Source organism: Canis lupus, chromosome 5, assembly GCF_011100685.1.
Source record: "Canis lupus familiaris isolate Mischka breed German Shepherd chromosome 5, alternate assembly UU_Cfam_GSD_1.0, whole genome shotgun sequence".
NCBI classification, from domain to species: domain Eukaryota; kingdom Metazoa; phylum Chordata; class Mammalia; order Carnivora; family Canidae; genus Canis; species Canis lupus.
The window spans coordinates 68839758-68860866 of NC_049226.1; the positions used below are offsets into that span (position 1 = coordinate 68839758).

At 60.2% G+C, this 21109-nt stretch overlaps 2 protein-coding genes and 1 long non-coding RNA gene across 7 annotated transcripts in view; 1 reads left to right on the forward strand and 2 right to left on the reverse strand.

Annotated features, from left to right (window-relative positions):
- NECAB2 (N-terminal EF-hand calcium binding protein 2) overlaps positions 1-1636 on the reverse strand; it is a 29389-nt gene extending 27753 nt beyond the window's left edge. For both annotated transcript variants that reach the window (XM_038538166.1, XM_038538164.1), the window contains exon 1: positions 1421-1636. In XM_038538166.1, the coding sequence (XP_038394094.1) occupies positions 1421-1636 (216 nt within the window). The remainder of the gene's footprint in view (positions 1-1420) is intronic.
- Positions 1637-2815: 1179 nt separating this feature from the next.
- The window catches only part of OSGIN1 (oxidative stress induced growth inhibitor 1), a 33920-nt gene continuing 15626 nt past the window's right edge, over positions 2816-21109 (reverse strand). The window contains exons 2-8 of one of the 4 annotated variants that reach the window (XM_038538171.1): positions 16577-16679; positions 9935-10039; positions 7762-7898; positions 6730-6921; positions 6506-6597; positions 4362-4480; positions 3907-4107 (exon numbers count right to left, since the gene is read on the reverse strand). In XM_038538171.1, coding sequence (XP_038394099.1) covers positions 4046-4107; positions 4362-4480; positions 6506-6597; positions 6730-6921; positions 7762-7898; positions 9935-10039; positions 16577-16679 — 810 coding nt within the window. In that variant the 3' untranslated portion in view covers positions 3907-4045. Of the gene's footprint in view, positions 4108-4361; positions 4481-6505; positions 6598-6729; positions 6922-7761; positions 7899-9934; positions 10040-14039; positions 14164-16576; positions 16680-21109 lie in introns of those variants that run through there. The other 3 variants (XM_038538168.1, XM_038538169.1, XM_038538170.1) reach the window with 3 other exon arrangements.
- On the forward strand, positions 3751-5991 carry LOC119871933. The gene is made up of 3 exons (XR_005360006.1): positions 3751-4592; positions 4936-5097; positions 5208-5991. It is a non-coding gene; the product is annotated as an uncharacterized LOC119871933 (long non-coding RNA).

Genomic DNA, 21109 nt, shown 5'->3' on the forward strand with positions numbered 1-21109 from the left:
TGAAGCAGCAGCTCAGAAAGGGCTTCCTACACATCACCCCCCTCTTCCCTCAGCTGAAACCCTAGCTGGGGGTGCTCGAGCAGGAGCTGCCGTGGCTGGGGCAGAAGGGAGACTAGCAGAGCACCCATTGCCCGCCTGGGCACTCCACACCCCAGCTCCCCACTGCAAAGTTCTCTGGGGCTGGGGTCCCCCCCGCAGGTGCCCACACTGGCCACGCCAAGCAAGTGAATGGTGCAGACCACCTAAGGTGGCTCCAGGAGTCCGCTCCCCACCCCCACTCATCGCTCCATCTCCTAGATAGAGGAGTCTCGGAGCGCACCCGCACCCGCACCAGGAGGACCCCGAGCCTCCTGCCCGCACTGCTGGGAACGGGAAGGGTCTGGACAGGGCTTCCCTGCAAGGGTGGCCCCGGTTTTCCCCGCACGAACTCTGTGGGGGACCTGAGAGAGGATCTGGCTGTGCAAGAGTGTGTGTGCGTGTGCGCGTGCCTGCATGTCTCTGGGGGCAGCCTCCAGCACCCCACCGCCCAGCTCCCCCTTCCCTGCCCAGCCCTCTCTGCCCAGGGCCAACTGTGGGTTCCAGGAGAGAGGAAGGAAGGGGGAGAGGAGATCCACGCTCCCCCTAACAATCAGACCTGCAGACACAACTGTCCCAGAAGCCCCAGGAGCCCAGGACCCTCCCCGGGACAAGCACGTCCTGTGGCCGCGGCCAGGCTGTCGGGAGGTGGGGTGGTGCCCGGGGCAGGGCCCCCACCGCCTCGCCCTCCCCGACGCCCCCTCCCCCAGCGGTCCGCCCTGCAGAAGCTTCCTCCCACTCCTGGGGAGAGGGCGGGGGAGCGGGGGGAGGTGGGCTTCCCAGAGGGGGGTGGCTCGGCTCCCGGGCGGATGGGTGGGGGTTGAGCCACCCCGGGCGTGAAGGGCTGAAGGGCTGACGCGGCTCAGGCTGGAGGGTCCAGGCTCCGCAGACGGGGGTGGCCCCGATCCGCTGAGAGGGGGGACAGGAGGGGGCTTCGCTTTCCAAGAGCTGCTGGCTGCGGGGAGGGGGCTTTGGGGCGGGAACACGCGGGCTCCGGGTCCGCGGCCAGGATGGGTCGGGGCACCGGAGCCTGGGGCCGGGCGGGAGGGGGTCTCGGAGAAGTAGTGACTGGGGCGGGGTGGAGAGGAGGGGGCGGGAGGCGGCAGGGGCGGGAGGGGGAGGGTGGGGCGAGGGCGCAGCCGGGACCGAGGGAGGGGGGCGGTGGCCGGGTCGAAGGGTCGCGGCTCGGAGCAGGCAGGTGGGGATCCCGAGCCGGGGCGGGAGGGGCGTGGGGGCAGGGGAGGGGCGTGCGGGCGCGGGGTCGCGGGTCGGGGGCGCGGGGCGGGGGCGCGGGGCGGGGGCGCGGGGCGGGCGCGGGGTCCGGGGGCCGCCGGCGCGTACTCACGTCCAGGATGACCGCGGTGCCCCCGCGCGGGGAGCCGGGGCCGGGGGCGGCGGGGCCGGGGGCGGCGGGGGCGGCGGGGGCGAGCGGCGCCCGGGGCTCGCCCATCCTGGCGCCCACCCAGCGCAGCAGCCCGCCCAGCGCCCGGCCCTGCGGCGGCGGCTCCCGGAGCAGCCTGTGCGCGCCGGCCCTGCACAGGCGCGCCGCCCGCTCGCACATCGCGCCCGCCCGCCCGCCCGCCCGCGCCGCCCGGAAGCCCGCCGACCCCCGCCCGGCCCGCGGCCCGCCCCCGCGCGCCCCCTCCCCGCCCCGCCGCCCCGCCCCGCCTCCCTCGGCCCCGCGGCCGCGGCCACCGCGGGGGGGGCGCTCGCCCGGACCCCGGCCACGTGCCCGCGTCCCCCGCCCCGCCCCGCCCCGCCCCGCCCCGGCGCCGCGGCAGGGGCCAACCGCGGGGGGCGCTGCGGGCCCGGACCCAGCCCGCGCACGGAAGGGGCGCCCGGGAGGCCTGGGGTCGGGGCGTCGGGCTGCGCGGGCGGGCCTCGCCCGGGGCCGCCCCCTCCCGGAGCCCCCGAGGCCCCCCCGCGGCGCCGACGCAGGGGCCGGAGCGCAGGTGTCCGGCGAGCCCGGGGCGCCCCCTGCTGGCGGCAGCTCCAGGAACCGGCGCCCCCGCGCTCGGCCTCCCCCGCCCGCCCGCCCGCCCGCCCGGGGCCTGCGAGCCCCCCAACCCTGCCGCAGCCGAGCGCCCGGCCGGCGCCCCAGCACCCTCTTCCCCTCACGCCCCACCCACCACCATCCACCTGTCCAAAGGATGAGTGAGGGCCCGTGCCAGGTGCTGGGTTCCACTAATGGGACTGCGGGGGGGCGGGGGTGGCTGTCCTCGGCCTCCTGGAACCTACGTCCAAGTGGGCAGAGTCGGCTGCGGGAGCGATTCCGTAGACAAACGAACTATTACTTCTGAACGCCCGGGAACCTTGGGCCACCAACGGGACTGCCCTGGTGACGGAGGAGGCTGCCTGGAGGAAGTGGCCCTTAGGTGACCGCAATGGAAGAGGAGTTAGAGAGAAGAGTAAAGTGTCCTGGGTGGGAGACCCGCCCCTGCAAAGGCCCTGTGGCCGGCGCGAGCTGAGGGAGCATGAAGGACTGAAGAGACAGTGAGACCAGGAGGGAGCGTGGGAGACAGTCAGGGGCCAGGCTGGAGGGGTGGGCAGGGCTGTGAAGGCCCCCCCAGCATACCCTTCCCCCCACACACCCTCCCCTCACGTCCCTAACACAGCTGTACCCAGACTTGGACACCATCCCTTATCACAAAACTCCCCATCCCAAGGACCTCCCACATGGCCCTGTGCTTCCCGGGGCACCCAGCCCCCTCCCCACACACAGAATCCTCAGACACGGGAGTGGAGGCAGGTACTGGGTTTAATTGGAACCTGATTCTGGAAGCAGTAGAGCCTGGAGTCCTCTTGGCTCAGCTGGCCCTGGTGACCCCAGCTCTTACCAGCAGCTTTCACCCTAAATCACTGCCCCCCCTGGCCTGCAGCATCTGTTCCCACCCTGGTACTAGTCTGAGTCCCGGCAGCCTGGGCTCCCCACTCCTCTTCATCCAAGAGGCCCGTCGCCTGGGCTCACGGCCCCTCCTGTCTCCTGCCAGGAGAGGCCCCCTTCCCTCACTGGGGCGTCCAGCAGGGCCGTGGTCATCTCCCTTCCTCTTTAGGGCCTGGGTACGAGGATGCCAGGCCAGGTGCTAGGGCGGCTTCCTGGCCTCCTTCCTCAGCAGGGAGCTGGCCACTGCCAGGGCCCCACCCTGCACAAACCGCACAAAGTTGTCCCCAGCCAGGGGCCCCACGGCGTACAGGCCCTCCTGCTGGGTGCTCTGGTAAGTAAAAGGGTCCACGTCGATGGGGTTCCTTTTGGCGCTCAGTGGTAGGTCGGGGTCCACGGCCAGGTTGGCGCCGGCCCCGGGGAGGAAGGACAGGTCCGGGTGGGAGCCGATGAGCACCAGCACCAGGGCAACGCCAAAGACCTTCTGGAGGCCCTGGGCGTCCCGGAACACGGCCTGGCGGTCCTCCTTGAGGAGCAGCAGCTGGTGCTCGGGGAGGCTGCGGTAGCCCTCGTAGGGGCTGGGCGACAGGATGGACTGCTCCCGCATCATCTGATGCACCTTGTGGTACTCGGGGTACAGCATCTTGGGCAGCTGGTTGAAGACCAGGCCGGGGTCATCCACGGAGCGGCGGAAGGCGTGGATCACGGGGATGTTGTAGTGGCGGGCGTAGAGGACCGCGTCGGCGGCCGACAGCCCAGCGCCGACGATGAGGACAGGGTCCGAGGCCGGGGTCACCGTTCCGGCCCTTGTGGCCGCCTCCAGGGCCGAAAGCTCGTAGTGGACGAAGGGCAGGGCCTCCCCGGGGATGCCCAGGCGCGCCGGGCTGTCGGACGTGCCCGTGGCCAGGACCACGTTGCGGGCACATAGGGAGAAGGGCTGCTGGCTCTGGTCCTCCGTGGTCAGGACGCCGCTCACCTGGAAGAGGGGGCTGGGGGCCGGAGCCCCGGAGCCACCAGACACAGGTGTCCCCCACTCCACGGCCGTGACCACGGCACCGGACACAAAGTTGTGACCCAGGCCCTTCTTGGTCACGTAGTCCCTGTAGTAGTGAGCGATGTCCCCAGCCGTGGCTCGGCTGTTACGAAGACCTCTGAAGGGAAGGATTCAGGGGGGCGGGTGTCAGAGAGCAGACCTGGGGTGGAGGGCCACAGTTGGGGGTGACCAGGCCGGCGGCTGGACTGTGGCTCTGCCTCCCCCGCTGTGGGACTTAGTTTACCCCCTCGGAGCCTGCAGCTCGTCATGTGTGAAACAGAACTAATGCAGGTTCCTCAGTAGGGTGGGGTTGAGACTGTGGTCTCTAAAGCCAGGTGGCCTGGGTTCAAATCCTGCTGGTGAGCTACGTGCCTGAAACACTCCATGCCTCAGTTTCCTCATTTGCACACGGGGATGATGGTGGTGACAGAGCGATTTCACGCGGCTGTTGAGGGTCGGCTGTGATGTGCACAGAAATCTTAGGATAGAAGCTGCCAGGTGGTGGGTGGCAGGGAAGAGTCAGCCACTGGTCCTACCTCCAAAGACTAATTACGCATCTACACGAAGGTGCTAGGCTTCCATCTCCCCCAAGCTCGGAAACAGGTAAGGCTGCTCTACGGAGTTGGCGGTAGAGAGTGGCTCCCCCGGGGTGGGAGGAAGGGGGCCGTGATGGGGACGGTAAGAGCAGGGCTGCGGGGGGCAGGGGGCCTAGTTCTTGCTTCTGGGCAGCTGCGGTGCAGGTGTGTGCACTTTGAGGCACTGCAACCACCTGTGTGCGCTGGAGTCATGCACTTTCCTCTAGGAAAGACTGTATTTCAACCAACAGGTTCACTTCAAAACAACCCGTGCAAAGCACTGGGCATAGTCCCCTGCACGCACAGCCGCAGCAGACTGTTATTATCGGGCTTGCTACTCTTGTTTTCACTTTTACTGCTGCTCCTCCCAGGGCAATGACCGCAGGGCCAGCGTCTCCAGGTGCCTGAGCTACGGGCTTCGGCATGATCTCAGCTCCTCCGTCTACCTGGGTGACCTGGGACGCGTTACCTACTCTAACCACGGACGTGTTGTTAAGGGCGATCCTACGTGGGGCGCCTGGGTGGCGCAGTCGGTGAGTGCCTGACTCTTGGGTTTCGAACCCTGCACTGGACTCTGCACTCAGTGTGGGGTCTGCTTGTCTCTCTCTCTCTCTCTCTCTCTCTCTCAATTTAAAAAACACAGAGAATCCTACATGACACCCAACAGGACCAACAGTAGCACCAACTCACATCGCATCCCCCAAGGCCACGCCACGCAGCCCAGCCCGCCGGTCTGCTCCTGAAACTGGAACTCTGCTTTCTGTGGGTTTGTCACTTTCCCCTCTCTGAGTAAAAACTGTTCCAGAGAACGGTCCTAAGGTGCGACATCTAGGGTTCTTTCTAAGAAGCAAAGCCGCAGGACTGGGGGTAGGGGGGCTTTGGAGTCCTGGCGGCACCAGGAGGGCAGGGAGTGTGGCTGCCGTGGGTGTGGCCCGGCGCACAGGAGCAGGAGCAGATGTGCTTGATGGGGAATATTATGTGGCCCCGTAAAAGACAGTTGCAAACGCTGTCTTCACCATGTGAAACCCTTATGCCTGAACGTTAAATTTGAAAGTGAAATATAAAAGTATGTCTACGATTAAAATTTCAGTTCCTGTCGCTCTGTTGACACATCCCCACACTAGCCTGGGTATCTTCCTGCCAAGTCTGCAGGGACACAAAGTCTTTGTGAAACTGAGTTGCTGGGTGGGGACGACCAGCCTGTGTCATGGCACCTGGGGTCGGAGGGAACAGGGTCACACAAGGTCAGCCACCACCCAAGTGGCAACCCTGCACCCACCCCCCCTGGAGCACCGGGGAACTTGCTGCTTTGCTCCCCAGGATGAGCAGGGGCTGGAATTCATTTGTTCAGTGATTGGGCTTTTTCCTCCAGGAAGGTCAGACGTGTGCAGTGTGGTCATGATGGAACAGGAAACAAGGTGGAGGAGGATGGGGGGAAGGACCCCCAAACGGGACAGTGATGGGTACAGGCATGGGGTTGGGGTGAGTTGTCTTCCTTTTCTATGTGTGGTTATGTTTTTATTGCAAAAGCATTTTTTTTTTTTTAAAGGAAGTGCAACCTCTTAGCTGATCTAGAAGTGGAAAGATTATTCCAGGCCAGGCTTGAGCAGGAGGAAGGGCAGCAGGGAGGCCAGAGGGCCAGGGAGCCTGGCCAGGGGCACAGAGCAGGGCCAGCCATTATGCCCTCCTTAGAGGCCGGGACGCTCCCAGGGACCACGCTGGGGAGTTACGCATCAGACTGGCAGGGTCCTGGGGTGAGTCCAGCCCCCCGTGGGCCCAGACAAGTCCTTTCCCCAGCGGAGCCTCCGTATCCCACCCTGGAGTAAGAAGAAGGGCAGGCTAGGGGAGCCTCACAGCCCCTATAGCTCTGGCTCCTGAGCTGCATGTGGGTGTGGGCCCCGCTCATCCCTGTCCACCCCGGGCTTTCCAGAGCCTCCTCACCTTCGCTTCCTGCACATCCACTCCTTGACCTGCAGGTCTGGGAGCCCCATCCACTGGCCTTGGCTAAGAGTCACCATGGAGCCTTCGATGGACTGAGAGCAAAAGAAGACCTTTGGTCCAGGCCTCTCCTAGCCCCAGCCCAACAAGGAGGCAGGGAGGCAGGGCATGGGAGGCCTTGACTTCAGGCCCAAAGGCCCCCTCATACTCCCCCAGCCCCCACTCACATGCCAGGCTCCCCCAGGCAGGTTCCGGCCTAGGACCATGTGGGGGATGGCTCGCTCCTTCTGGTGCTTCCAGGTGAGAACGGACTCCATGTTTCCCCCAAAGTCTGTGTCCGGGCGCAGGAGGGCATCAAAGAGCAGGGCCACAGGGCTTTGGGACCGGCCTTCAAGGCCTTCGGACAGGTAATCCAGGTCCTGGAGGTGGTGCATAGGTCAGAGGCGCTAATGGCACAAGGTTGCCCAGTCTCACACCCTCAGCCTAACATCAGGGAGGTCAGGCAAGCTTGGAAAATGCTGCCTCCCAGAAGGAGATAATGCCCATCAATGCGGTAAAGGCTCTGACAAGTCCTGCAGCTGACTTTATACATTGAGTTTTGCCAACACTTACTGGGGTAGGAGCATTTTGTCTGTGGAACTAAAGTCCCGTAGGAGGCATTTCGAAAATTGCTGATCTGGACCAGCTTACTTCCTCATCAGCCAATTTAAAGGTGGGAGGGGCTAGGAGGATGAATGATGTTGGAAGTAGAGGGAGTGGACGATGAGTGGCCTTCTGGAAGGCAAGGGGCATGGATGGAGGATTGGTGGGCCCTCTTGGGCAGGGGTGTAGCAAACCAAAGTATTTGGGCAAGATTTCTCAACTTAGGTACTACTGACGTTTGGGTAGACTCGTGCTTTGTGGTGGGCACGCTCCTGTGTACCATAGGGCGTTAAATGGTATCCCTGGGCCGGGACCCTGTGAGCCAGTGGGGCCACCACTCCAGTTGTGACAACCGACGTTGTCTCCCGATGTTGCCAAGTGTGCCCAGGAGAGCAGGTTAAGACCCACCCACCGGTCTAGGGGATGTGAGAGAAGCAGGTATGGAATTTGTTGGTCTCAAGAGATAGCCCTGGTTCCTCTTGCACAATTTCCCTGCCTGACTTTGCGGTCGTGCGTGTTCCCCATTTGGTCCTGTGTCTAACAAACGTGTGTCTTTATTTTTGCCCTGCCTGCCCCGGGTGGGCGTGTCCCGTCCCACCCCCAGAGCTCCGGCCCACCTGGTCTAGGATGGAGACCCCCGGAGCCTCCGCGAGCTTCCTCTGCAGCAGTGGGTGTGGGTGGACAGCATCCAGTCTCACATAGGGGGTGTAGCCAGACAGCAGGTAGGACAGGCAGATGCCCGAGGGGCCATTGCCTGCGGAGAGAGGTGGGGTCAGAGGGCAGTGCTTTCAGGTGCCAGAGACCACCAGCACTGAGGGCTTTGGTCTTGACCTGACTGGTTCATTGGTTTGCCCCTTATTCATAAAAATCAAACTAAAACAATAAGCCAGGGCAGCCTGGATGGCTCAGTGGTTTAGAGCCGCCTTCAGCCCAGGGTGTGATCCCGGGATTCCGGGATCAAGTCCCACGTTGGGCTCCCTGCATGGAGCCTGCTTCTCCCTCTGCCTGTGTCTCTGCCTCTCTTTCTGTTTCTCATGAATAAGTAAAATCTTAAAAAAACAAAAAACAACAACAACAAAAAACAATAAGCCAGTTGCATGTCCCTGCACTGTGCATAAGACAGTAACAAAGTAACCAACGACTGTTGAGTGCCTCCTGGGTAGTACTTTAGCAACAGTGAAGTAACAGATGCTAACCACTGATGTTTCTTCCCTTTTTTTTTTTTTTTTAAAGATTTTTATTTATTTATTCATGAGAGACACACAGAGAGAGAGGCAGAGACACAGGCAGAGGGAGAAGCAGGCTCCATGCAGGGAGCCCGATGTGGGACTCGATCCCGGGACTCCAGGGTCACACCCCGGGCTGAAGGCGGCGCTAAACCGCTGGGCCACCGGGGCTGCCCGCACTGATGTTTCTTGACGGCCTACTATGTGCCCAGAGATTTTATTATTTTTTAAAGATTTTATTTATTTATTCATGAGAGACACAGACAGAGACGTAGAGACACAGGCGGAGGGAGAAGCAGGCTCCTTGCAGGGAGTCCGATGAGGGACTCGATCCCGGGACCTGGAATCAGGACCTGAGCCGAAGGCAGATGCTCAACCATGAGCCACCCAGGCGTCCCGTGTCCAGAGATTTTAACAACAAAATAATAAGACACGAGAGAGATGCGGCTACTGGATCGGGCCCCACATGAAGTGCATTACCTCACTGTGCCCTCCCAGTGACATTAGTGAGGTGCAGGCTGCTCTTTCCCCCCTTTCATACTTGAGGAAGCTGGGGCTCAGAGAGGTTAAGTAACTTGCTTGTGGTCACACAACAAGGTGACAGAGATTCTAAGATCACTTAAGAACTCGTCCTGTCCTCCAAAGCTGACAGTCTGGCTGGTTAGACAAGTAAAAGATTACAGTATAGATTGCTATGTGGGGGCGGGGGGTGGGAGGCTACGGAGGGGTACAAAGCCCATGTGGGGCCCCCAGTCCCCAAGCTCGAATGAGTCACACTGCTCATCTGTGGCACTTCTTGGGCATTTACCCTCAGGACATGGCTTCTATTCTTATCTGTCTTTCCCCCTGCCCCGACTTCTTATCTGGTGCTGTGAGAATAATACCCGTCGTAGGGGGCCACTGGGACAAACCATATGCAATCACTGATGTTCAACTGCTTCTGATTTACAGAAATGGCCATTTCATATGGTTCAACCTGCTGCGTGCAGAGGGGAGGGGCCACCTATCCCCCATTTTGCAGACCTGAGCACAGGAACCACATGCTTCGGCTGCGTCCCCCTACCTGGGCACCTAGCACAGTGCCAGGCAGAGGGTGAGCATGGGGACCGTTGCAGGCTGAGGACCAGACCCCGTCACCCTTCCTGGGCAACCTCAGCGGATCATCCTGCCCTGGCTTCGTGGCTTCCTGGAGGGATTCCAGGGAATGATGTTTTGCAAATTGCTAGGCCTAGCACCAGGCACGGAGTGAATGCTCAATGGCCAATTTTAAAGACCGTTCTAGGGACACCTGGATGGCTCAGCGGTTGAGCGTCTGCCGTCTGCTCAGGGCATGATCCCAGAATCTGGGATCGAGTCCACATCGGGCTCCCTGCGAGGAGCCCGCTTCTCTCTCTGCCTGTCTCTCTCTCTCTCTCTCTCTCTCTCTCATGAATAAATAAATAAAATCTTTAAAAAAAAAAAAATACCGCTCTTGTAAAGAAAGGCCCGGCCTGGGCTTGCCTGGCTCCTGACCTTCCACCCTAGGGGCTCAGAGCAGCACCCTCTCTGCCCTGGGTGCACTCACCGATGATGAGGACAGGGAGGGGCTCCGAGGCGCTGGTGCCGAGGTGGTCCTTCCTCCAGTTGCTCATGGCTGTGGCTGGTGTGGAGCTCGGAGCTGGCAGCTGACCTGGGGGAAGGGGGGAGAAGAGCCACTGGGTGAGCCTGCGGTGTCATGCACTCACTTCCCATCTATAGGCTGCAGGGTGTTGGCCTGTGGTGCTCAGGGTCAAGTCCAAGGTCCTTGCTGAGGCATATCAGGCCACTCTTCTGTTCCTTCTCTCCTCCTTACACCTGTTCTATTCTAAACAAACTGCCTCCACGCCCCCCCAGCCCCGCTAGACGGGGTCCCCTCTTCCAGGCAGCCACCTCCATCTCTGGGCCTCACCCCACTCTCCCCATTTCATCAGCAGATGGTAACAGTACCCAAAGCTTATGGTGCATCTTCTGTAAGGCCTCCTGTGCCCCCCTGGGGGCAAGCCCTGCCTAGCACTTTTGTGACCACCACAGCACCCACCCCCCAATCTAGCCCTCAGGTCTCTGGTGTGGCCGGGGGACTCTGGAGCCATCACCTGGCAAGGTGCTTCCTAGCTGGTGACTACAGGCCCATTCCTGCACCTCTCCGGGTCTGGTTCCTCATCTATAAAATGGGAATAATGATGCTCTCTACCCCGTAGCGTTGTTGGGGGACACAGTGAGGTAATGGCCGTGATGCACTGGCTGGAGCAAATGTGCCCCTGAGAAAGGACCGGAGCTCACTGGCTGCTCAGCGGCTCAGTTGGAACAGGTGGACTTGAAACTTTGGAAGCCAGAGTCCCTTAAGGGAAGAGGCCTGTAAACTTGCTCGTCTCTGGGACACCCGCGCCCCCTGCTGGCCACAGGCCCACATCCCATCACTCATAGGGCCCTCAACCCAGTTCTTGGGGCTGCAGGCGGGGGCAGGGTCCAGACCCACCTGCACCACGTCCCCCAAACCAGCCTCCGGCCTCACCCACTGCCCCCATCCCGTGCTGTCCTGATGGCCACAAGGCAACATCCATACGGGCGTGTGAGGAATGTGTGGCTTTTTGCACTGACCTAGCTACTTCTCACGCCCTCCTCACCCTGACCCACGCAGAAAGTACAGTCAGTTACGACTCCCCCTGCACAGACGTGTCAGCTGAAGCCCAGAGAGGGCGCACAGATTGCTCAGCTGGCTTTGAAACCCAGGGCTAAGTGGTGCCGAGGCCACTGTGCGTGCCACTGGCCTGCCCCAGGGGGACCTGGGGCTCAGCCCAGGGTCTCTCTCTCTCTCTCTCTCTCTCTCATGCGCGCGCGCAGGAGGGAGTGGGCTGTCACATGGCCTGGACCACCCAGAGCAGCGAGGGATGGGGGCCCAGGGCCACTGCCTTCAGAATTCTTCCAGAGAAGGCAGAAAGCTGGATTTTTATGTGCATTCTCAGATTCAGAAAAGTGGGCAACTAATTCACATTATTTAAAAAAAAAAGAAAGAAAGCAATATTGAATGGTGACAAAACATGGTCACGGCCGGAATATGACATCTGATATGTGCAATGACCAGCATCTACCCCCAGGCAGGTCCCGAGCAGGTGGACAAGGAACAGCTCTCACAGTGACGACGGGCCTTTCTCCCCACACTTTACAGTTTCTAAGGGGCTCACACCTAAGTGACAGCACTGGGTCGGGCAACCCTGAGAGCTGAACCGTGTCACCTCCTCCGCTGGCAGGTGGACAGTGAGGCTCAGAGGTGAAGACACGCCGGCAAGTGGCACGGCGGGGGTGTGTGTCATGGACTCCCTCATCGGTGCTCTCAGGTGCCCTGAGCACTGCCCTCCTTGCCTCCGCTGGGGCCCGGGCCCAGGCCCATGGACGGCCTCCTCCTCCTCCTCCTCCTATCTGGGTGAGCCCCAGGTCCCCAGGAGATGAACAAGGTGGCATCAGGGACTGAGTGGCCTTCTCCACACCTGGTTCCCTGTAGGGGATGTGCTTGTCTGCCCCGGGGCGAGGGTTTCGGGGTGGCACCACCACCACTTACCAACACCACAAAGGGCCAGCATTTCTGCACGTCTGTGAAGAGCTGGCTAGGTGCCAAGCATGTTCTCAACGCTTTATACACATTAACTAACTAATCTTCATTTAACTGGGCTGTTATATGTACTCTTACACTCAGACCCATATTATAGATAGGGCAGTGAGGTCAGTGAGCCGGGCTCGGGAGGACAGGGTGACAGGGTGTGACAGCTTCTGCCAGAGGCTGAGCCCAGCCAGGCTGACAGCGCAGCCTACCCATCTGTCCTTGCTCACCCTTCTGCTCTGTCCCCTGTGCTGGCAAGGAGGCCACGGGCCCACGTTCAACAGTTTCTCACTACCTGCTGGGCACTGGGGGACCCTGGTGGTCCTGGGGACACTCTCTTCTGGAATTTCCCTCACAGCCCCAGGGCCCCACCTCAAGTCTCTACTGCCCTCTGGGGACCCACGTGATGGCCTTGCTGAGAGTTCCCTATGCCCTACAATTTTAATTCTCACGGCCACCCACTTCACTGATGTGAAGACTGAGGCTCAGGGAGGTGAGGCCATGCCCCCAAGGTCACAGAGCCAGTGGGTGACAGACCTAGAGTTTGACCCCCGAGGCTTGAATCCACCTGAACTCCCTAGAGCTTCCGCAAAAGGAGCATCCCCACTCTGGGCCACGCCCTCCACCTTTTCTGTCCCTTTGATGGTCCCCTCCCCCCTCTCCTGGGTGAGAGGGGCTGGCAGGAGCCCTTGGTGTCTTGTCGTGCTTCCCGGGAGCTGGAGGGTCCCATTTACCACCACGGCTTTGGGCTCCAAGTCCAGTGCTCCTTCCCGGAAGCCTCTAGATGCCATACACATGAGGTCACCACCCAGAGGTCACTTCCTGGGCAGCATCCTGAGGCCCCCCAGCAGCTGAGGGCTCTGGTTACCTTGGAAGACTGCGCACCCTCACCCCGCCAACTGACAGCCCACAGTCTGAGACCAGTTCCATTTTCATTTGTGCACTTTAGTTTTGTGGCCTGGGAACGGCCAACTCTAAATGCTAAGTTTTTGTTTGAGTCCCTCCGGGCTGAAGACGGCAAGTGCCAGCTGAAAACAGCTCAGAGGACAGACGGCCGTTCTCAGAAGCACAGAAGCACGGGGAGCTGGCAGCGCCGGCAGCTCTAAATGATGAGGTATTTCCCTGAGGCTCCAGCCTCCTCGACGCGGGCAGGGCTGCACTCACCGGCACCGCCGGGGCCCTCGGCTCGCCTGGCTCTGAAGGCGCCCCCAGCCCGCCCCTCCCTGGAGGGTGTTCCTAACCCGGCTGGGGGCGCAGACCGCGGTGGGGCCGGGCCTTGCCCCGGAATGCCCCCGACAGAGCCCACGAGCGCCGGTCCTGCCTGCAGCACCTGCTGGCGGGCGGGGGGCAGTGGGCGAGGCCCCGGGGCAGGAGCCGAGGTGAGGGAGGCCGCGGCAGGGGCGGGGGGCACCGCCCACGAGGGCCGCCTGCCGCAGCTCCCCTCCGGGGCCCTCTCCACGGAGCCCAGCCGGCGCTCGGCACCCCGGGCACCCCGCGCACCCGGAGCACCCCGCACACCCCGCGCACCCTGAGCACCCCGGACACCCTGAGCACCCCGCGCACCCCGAGCACCCCGCGCACCCAGAGCACCCCGGACACCCCGAGCACCCCGCGCACCCAGAGCACCCCGAGCACTCCGGACACCCCGAGCACCCCGCGCACCCCGCGCACCCCGGACACCCCGTGCACCCCGAGCACCCCGGACACCCTGAGCACCCCGCGCACCCCGAGCACCCCGGACACCCTGAGCACCCCGCGCACCCCGAGCACCCCGGACACCCCGAGCACCCCGCGCACCCCGCGCACCCCGGGCGGCCGCGCTGGGCTGCAGGGCAGGGACGGAGCAGCGCCCAGCCCGCGGGACCCAGGCCCGGGGCGGCCACGCCTCCCTTCCTGCCCGAGGCGCGTCACGTGGCGGGGCGGCGGGGCGGCTGCGGCCGCGGGGGCGGGCACCGGGCAGGCGCGGCGGGAGCGTCGGGCCGGGCCCCGCGGGGCGCCTCCGCCCCTCCCCCGCCCCGCGCCCCCCTCCCCCCGCAGGCCCGGCCCGGCCACTCACCTGGCGGCGCGGGGGGCGCTCCGGGAGCCTCCGCCGAGCCGGCCGCCGCCGCGGGGACCGAGGAGCCGGTGCGAGGCGAGAGGCCGGGGTATTTCACGGGCCGGGAGGAGGCGGGCGGGGGCGGGGCCAGAAAACCACTTTCATAAGCGTGAGTCAGCAGGGGCGCCTGGATGAATGAACTTGCACTAGACCCGGGCGGCCTTAAAGGGCCCCGCCGCGGGGGCGGGGGCGGGGGCGGGGGCCGGGGCTCGGTCAGCACACGGAGGACCCAGGGCCCCGACCCAGCCAGCCCAGCCTTCCCTCCTGGGGAGGTGGCCCTCAAGGTGAGAAAGACCCCCTGGATGCGCTTGGCGCCCCCCTGCCCCAACCTCGGTGACTCCCAATACTCGACACCCAATTCAAAGCTCTCTGGATCAGCCTGCCCAGGGTGACGGGGTAGAAGCCGGCCCTGCCACTTCCTGGGCAAGCTGCCTCAGTTTCCTCATCTGAGGAATGGGGCTAGCGAACAGCCCCCCCCCCCCCCCTGGGGTGGGTGCGGCTCTCGCCTCCCTGGTTCACGTCTTCCTAACTCAATTATTTTTTTTCTCTGCATCACCTCGCATTTTGCTGACCCTTACTTCTTATTTCCTTGTCTCACTCCCCAGCCCCGGATGTGGGTTCTGTGTGGACAGGGAAGTGTTCCGTGTCTGCTCTATGGGAGTCTAGGATGGTGTTGAGCACATAGTAGGTGCTCAGGAAGGAAGGGAGGAAGGGGCAGAGCTGGAACACTATGTGGCGGTAGACCTTGGTGCACATCAGTTGTGATTTTCATCATTGATAGGATTGCTCACCCCGTCATCCCTTACTGTCTGGGGACTAGCGTGTAGCCTGGGGAGGCTGTGGGAGGCCTGGAAGGCACTCGCCTTGCATGCAAAATTTAAGGGGTCACCTAAAACAGTGATGAAGAAAATAGTATTTTAGTGCAATTTTTAAAAAAAATCAAAATTAGGGGTGCCTGGCTGGTTCACAGGAGGAGCATGTGGCTCTTGGGATCATGAGTTTAGGCCCCAGGTTGGATGTACAGGTTACTTAAAAATAAATAAACAAACTTAAAAAAAAAATAAAAAGTGATGCCAAAAAGTGAAAGAGAAATGAAACATTAAAATTTCAGAACCAAACAGGATCTGTCACAGTGTCGTGCTGAGCCATATTGGAGCCTGATGCAAGAAGAAAAATCAGAATACTAATGCTGTCTTTATTTAAAACTTTGCTATTTTCTTCATCTTGGATTTTTGGCATTACTCTTGATTGTCAAAAAATATCACAGGAACGCAACACCGTGGGTCTCGGTTATGGGATGCTTTTGGTGCCCTGGAGAGTTTGTGCAATCTCTCTCCTAGTGTGGGGTCTGGGGCTGGGATATGCAGAGTGCAGAAAGTGGGAGGGAGGATGAGGAGGTCAGGGGCCAGGTTAGACTGTAGGGCTCTTTCAGGGACAGGGTTTGGCATCCCACCAATGAAAGATACCTCTGAGGATGCAGAGTCCTGCTGGGACCCTCAGAGACAGATAGACAGGAGGTGGGGAGCAGAGTCTGAAGGAGGGAGGGAGGGAGGTGACCTGGTGTAGGGAGGGAGGCGTTAGGGTGGGTGAACCCATGGATGGGTGGGCAGCATGAAAAGCCAGGCTGAGGAGGGAGACCCTGGGCTTAGGGAGGAGATTAGGGGACACAAGCTGGGAGGGTGACTGCACCAGGCCAGGTGGGCACCTGCACCTCTCTCCTGCCTCTGCTCTCCTCCTTGGAGACTCATAGGTATGTGCTCTGTGTCCACAACCCACTCTCAGAAGGGCCCTGCACTCGGTTTAATGCTCTGCTGTCCCCATTTTAAAATCCTTATTAAGGGGCACCTGGGTGGCTCAGTGGTTGAGCCTTTGACTCAGGTCGTGATCCCAGGGTCCTGGGATCGAGTCCCACATTGGGCTCCCCTCAAGGAGCCTGCTTCTCCCTCTGCCTGTGTCTCTCCCTCTCTCTGTGTCTCTCATGAATAAATAAATAAAATCTTTAAAAATAAAAGAAAACCCCTCCTTATTAATTGTTGGATGAAGTGTCCGCTTGTGTTCCGGTTGTACCGGTCTCCCACAAATCATGGGATGGGCCAGACTGGGCCACAGCCTGCCTGTGGTGTGCTGGGTGAGAGGGGTTCCGGGCTCAGCCCTATGGGCTGGGTGAGTTCCGGTCAGGCACTGGCCCCTTGCTGCCTCCTACCCAGGGGAAACTGGCATTCATCATCCTTTTCTCCTGGGGTCCTGGGAGCAGTGCCCTATGGGGGCATGTGACCCAGTGGGGAAGCCCACTGCTCTGGTTCCCAGCTCCCCAGCTGGCGTCTAGCCCCTTGGAGGCGTACTGTGTGACCTTGGCTGTGGCCTACCTCTTTGGCCCTCTGTCTATTCCAGCTGTGGCCTTGTTTCCAACATTCCCGACACTCTGAACATGCACCGCCCCCCTCCGCACGCCAGGAGCCCAGGGACAGCCTGGGGAGGGCAGCTTCCCTGTGACCTACCTCTTGTGCAGGCTGCATCTTTCCCCAGCAGCCGCTTGGCTGTGTCCACTTCCCCATCCCAGGGTTTTGGTCTGCAACTTCCCAGTGTGTTTGGATGTGTAAACTGAGGCAGAGAGAGACAACTCAGAATCAGAGACTCACACCTGGAGTGTCTCAGCCCACACTGAGGGTGAGGCTGAGGCTCGGAGTGCAGGGAGGAAAGCCCCAGAAGGAGGTGGGCTCCTGGGTCTCCCATCTCTGGGTCTGGCCTGTCCTCCCTCCAGACCTGCCCTGCCACTCCTGTTGGCCCTGGCCCCTTTTCTGGATCCTGAAAATTTGCTGATACAGAGAATCATGGGGCTGGAGATGTGGACTTTCTTCCCTGTCACCTGTTTTTCAGCCAGGAGATGGTGGGAAGTAGAATGTGTTGAGTTGCTTCCAAAAAGCTCGATCAAAACAAAGACAGATATGTCACAGGCAACAAAGGGATGGTGGCTGGGGGCCCTGGAGAAGGAAGGAACCAGGCAGGTGTTTGCAGGTTGACTTTGGGTGACTGGCTCTCTCGGACTCTCCTGGGTGCCTCGATCCTTCCATACCTGCCCTGTCCCCTTTTCCACCATGAGTTAAGGTGGCTGGTAAGCCTCCGGATGCAGAAGTGCTGAAACTAGGGTTGCAAGATGTATCAGATAAAATTACAGACACATACAGGCCCCTGAATTTCAGCTGAGAAAGAAGTTTGAGTGTAAATATGTCCCATGCAATACATAGGATATACTTATAGTAAAAGCAAAACAAAACCACACACTTTTTTTTTCATTGTTTATCTGAAATTCAGTTACCTGGGCAGCTGGTATTTGGCAAATCTAGCTGTAAGTGAAAAATACACTAGATTTTGAGGAGTTAGTGCCTAAAAAGGAAGGTAAGACATCTGAATAATGATGTTTATATGGATTACGTGTCAAACTGAAAATATTTTGGACGTCTTAGGTTAAATAAGGTATTAAAATTAATTTCTACTGGTTTTTTTTTATGTATTTAACGTGGCGGCTGGGAAATTTCCACATGTGGCTCTGGTTAAGCTTCCACTGGACGTGGACACCTGCTGCTCACTGCTCATGCCAATTCCCGGATCGGATCGGCAGCGGCAGTGAAAGCCCCGCCGTGTTCCAGGAACGCTCTCAGTCCCTGGGAAACGACACAGATAGGGCACCTGGAACATTGCAAGCAGCGGGGCAGGGTGCTTTGGGAGAGGTGTGTCCCTCCTGAGCCCAGTTTGGCCATCGGGGCACTGAACTTGCAAGGCGGTGACAGCTGAGGGAGGGGTCCCGCACTAAAGAGGAACTCGGATGCAGCAGCCTCCACCGGCCCCCCAGGCTCCCCTAAACTCCCTGCAGGTGCTTGGGAGCTGAGGAACCAGTGGAAGTGAGGCTATGGTGGCCTCAGGGTGCTTCCCTGGGGGTCCTGGAATTGAAAGGATCCTGTGTGCCTCCATATCAAAACAACCATTTTTCTCTCCCTACAAAAAATCCTAAGACGATTCCCAGGGGCTGCTCCTGGACCCCCTCTCTTCCTTCCTCCTTCGTGGTGGCTCCCATAGTATCGCCACTGGCTGAACACCTCCAGGCTGTAGACCAAATGGAGACGGAATGTTCTTTACACACAGCTAAGGCTCAGAGAGGCCAATCTTGAGCCTCAGCTCACACAACATGAGCTGCAGAACTGGGGCTTGAACCCAGGGCTGGGACTGCAGGGTCTGGGTGCTTCCAGGGAAAGGGCAGACAATGAACGAGCAAAGGAACAAAGTCTCATTCCTGCCTGGAGCACGGAGGCACGGCCTGGGGAACTCACTAGAACGGCCTAACTTCCCCCATGGCCACCTTCTTTCTGAGGTGCCCACACGTAAAGCTTTTTGGGGACTGGAGCATTTGATCTGTGCGCTGGCCCAGTGAGGAGAGTCTGCGCGGTGCTACTCTGCAGGTGAGGAAGCCGAGGTCCTGGTAAAATGCAGCCCCAGGTCACCACACACAGTACAGTGGGACTGTGACCAGGTGCCCTGGCACAAGGAGCCCGGGCCCTTCCGGCACGTGACACCAAAGCTAATATTTGCCTTCACCACTTACAAAGGGTTGTCACCACCTTATCTCACTGACTCCCCACAACCAGGGGGTAGGCAAATATTTTCAATAACAAGTTCAGTTTGCAGATGAAGAAAGTGGGGGGACTTGCCCAAGGCCACTCTTCCCAATCAGGTGGCGGAAGGGACTCACACTCTGGTGGCAGAGCCATGCTGGCTGCCCTAGGACAGTGGTGTGAGCTTCCAGGGACTGGCCCAGTGTGGGTTCATGACCCAGGGAGTCACCACAGATACAATTCAGGTCAAAGTTGGAGGAGGCCTGGTCCCCTCTTCCCATGGAGAGAAGCGGGGAGGTCAGGAGCCACGCGGGCACAGTGTGGAGTCGGCCCCCAGGGGCGAGTCTGCAAGGGGTGCTCAGCCCCATCCTGTAGCCACATTCTCTGCTTCCTGATTCACCCCTCCTCTCCTTAGAAACTAGGGGGTAAGTTATAGCCAGAGAGTGAACGTGCCTGCCCTACGTTTGGGGTGGAGTGGGTCCAGCCCAGCAGTCAGACAAATGGGGACTCTGGCTCCATCACTCTGAGCTGTGTGGCTTTGGGTAAGTGACTTAAGCCGTCTGAGCTTGACTTGCCTCGTGTGTGGGATGCAGACGGCCCAGCAGCTTCTCATCCCTGAGGCTCATGGGAATCGCCTGGTGCCAGAATCTGCAGTCCCAGAGATTCTGACCTCGCTGGGCTGGGGTGCAGCAGACCCCTGGGGAGCTTTAGCTGCAACTAGCATGTCCAGTGGGGCCAGAGGCCTCACTGCGGCCGCTGGAGGATGAGCTGAATCAACAGAGCCTGGAAACCACCTGGCCTGTGGAGGGGCCCAGCATGTTAGTGCCCCTCCCAGCCTGCGGCCTGACCTTTGGGGGCCACAGTCTTTGGGCAGTCGCATGGAAATACATCTTCAGAAAAGCCAGATCACCAGGACTGCAGGGGAGAGCTGGTGACCCCGGTGGCGGTCTCGCCAGGAGCCCCAAAGCACCACCGACTCAACCACTGGACGAACCTCACTGTCGCCTTGCTCATGTACCGTGACTCGGTTTCCCCAACTCGGTTCTATGCCACTGACTTTTGAACTCAGAGGAGGACCTGACATTTGTCCCCTTGGCATTTCGTCTCACGCATCTGCACAGCCACACCGCGAGTCATTCCAGTCCCGGGGTAACCCCCGCGTGGGGATCAGCTCTGCTAAACCGGGAGACCCCGCCACAGCACTGAGAGCCCCGGCAGAGGCTGCGCGCGACCTCTGTGCCCGCTGCGGACCGCGGGGCATCGAGGGGTGGCGAAAGCCCGGACAGAAATACTCTGTAGCCTTTGGAAAGAGCGGATTGGGAGTCAGAAGCGACGTGGAAGCTCGGTATGATGGGAGCAGGAGAAGCCGGCTGGAAATTGAGGTGGTGCCCACCCGCCCCGCGGCCCCGGGGGCAGGAACCCAACGGGGTGGGCAAGCAGACGCAGCGAGGCGGGGGGCCGAGGCCAAGGAATCTCAGACGGATTTCGTTTCCGTTACGTTTGTGTCACAAACAGCGGTAATCAGCATGAGGAAAACATTTGAGACAAGCGGTTGAGCATCTGCCTTTGGCTCAGGGCATGATCTTGGGATCCAGGATCGAGTCCCACATCGGGCTCCTTGCAGGGAGCCTGCTTCTCCCTCTGCCTGTGTCTCTGCCCCTCTCTGTGTGTCTCTCATGAATAAATAAATAAAAGCTTAAAAAAAAAAAAACATTTGAGACAAAGACTTTCTGTTTTGTTCACCGCTGTACTGCGGGGCAGGCGTCTAGCACGGCCTGGGACCCAGCGCTGGCTCAGATAATATTGACCGAATGAATTAAAGAGTCTTGTTGCTTTCAGACCGTCCTGATAGACTCTTAAAAACATTTCTGAGCGCGAATAGAGCCCTCTGTATATCATATGCTTCCTACCATATGGAAGGATTGGCAGGCCTTCTGGATATTTAAATCTTAGATGGTAGCTGTGAATTGGCCAAGGCTGAAGGCGGAGCTCTGTGCACCCCGGTAGGGACCTTCCCTCCCGTAGACACGGTTCCACGGCTGGCAGAGGGCTGAGTGAACAGGGCCTGTGGACTCAGAGACTCTGGGTGGCGCGTCAGCTCTGGAGCTTACAAGCTATGGGTCTTTGGGTCGGTTACTTGGCTTCTCTGAGCCCCAGTCTTTTTAACCATAGAATACCTGTCCCCTCAGGGAGCCCATTTGCCTGGCATGCTGTGGGGCCTCAAGGGGTGGTGGACACCCCTCACCTCTGTGTACCCCAGTTCAGCCACTCTCATTCTGGGCAGTCATGCACGTGGCTCTGGCCTGCTCCTTTTCCAGCCACCCAGCCCGTGTCCCTGTCCCCCACAAACTTCCCTGAGGGCGGGGGTTCTGAAAATGTGGTCCCCAGACCAGCAGCAGCAGCCCCTGGGAACTTATTAGAAAT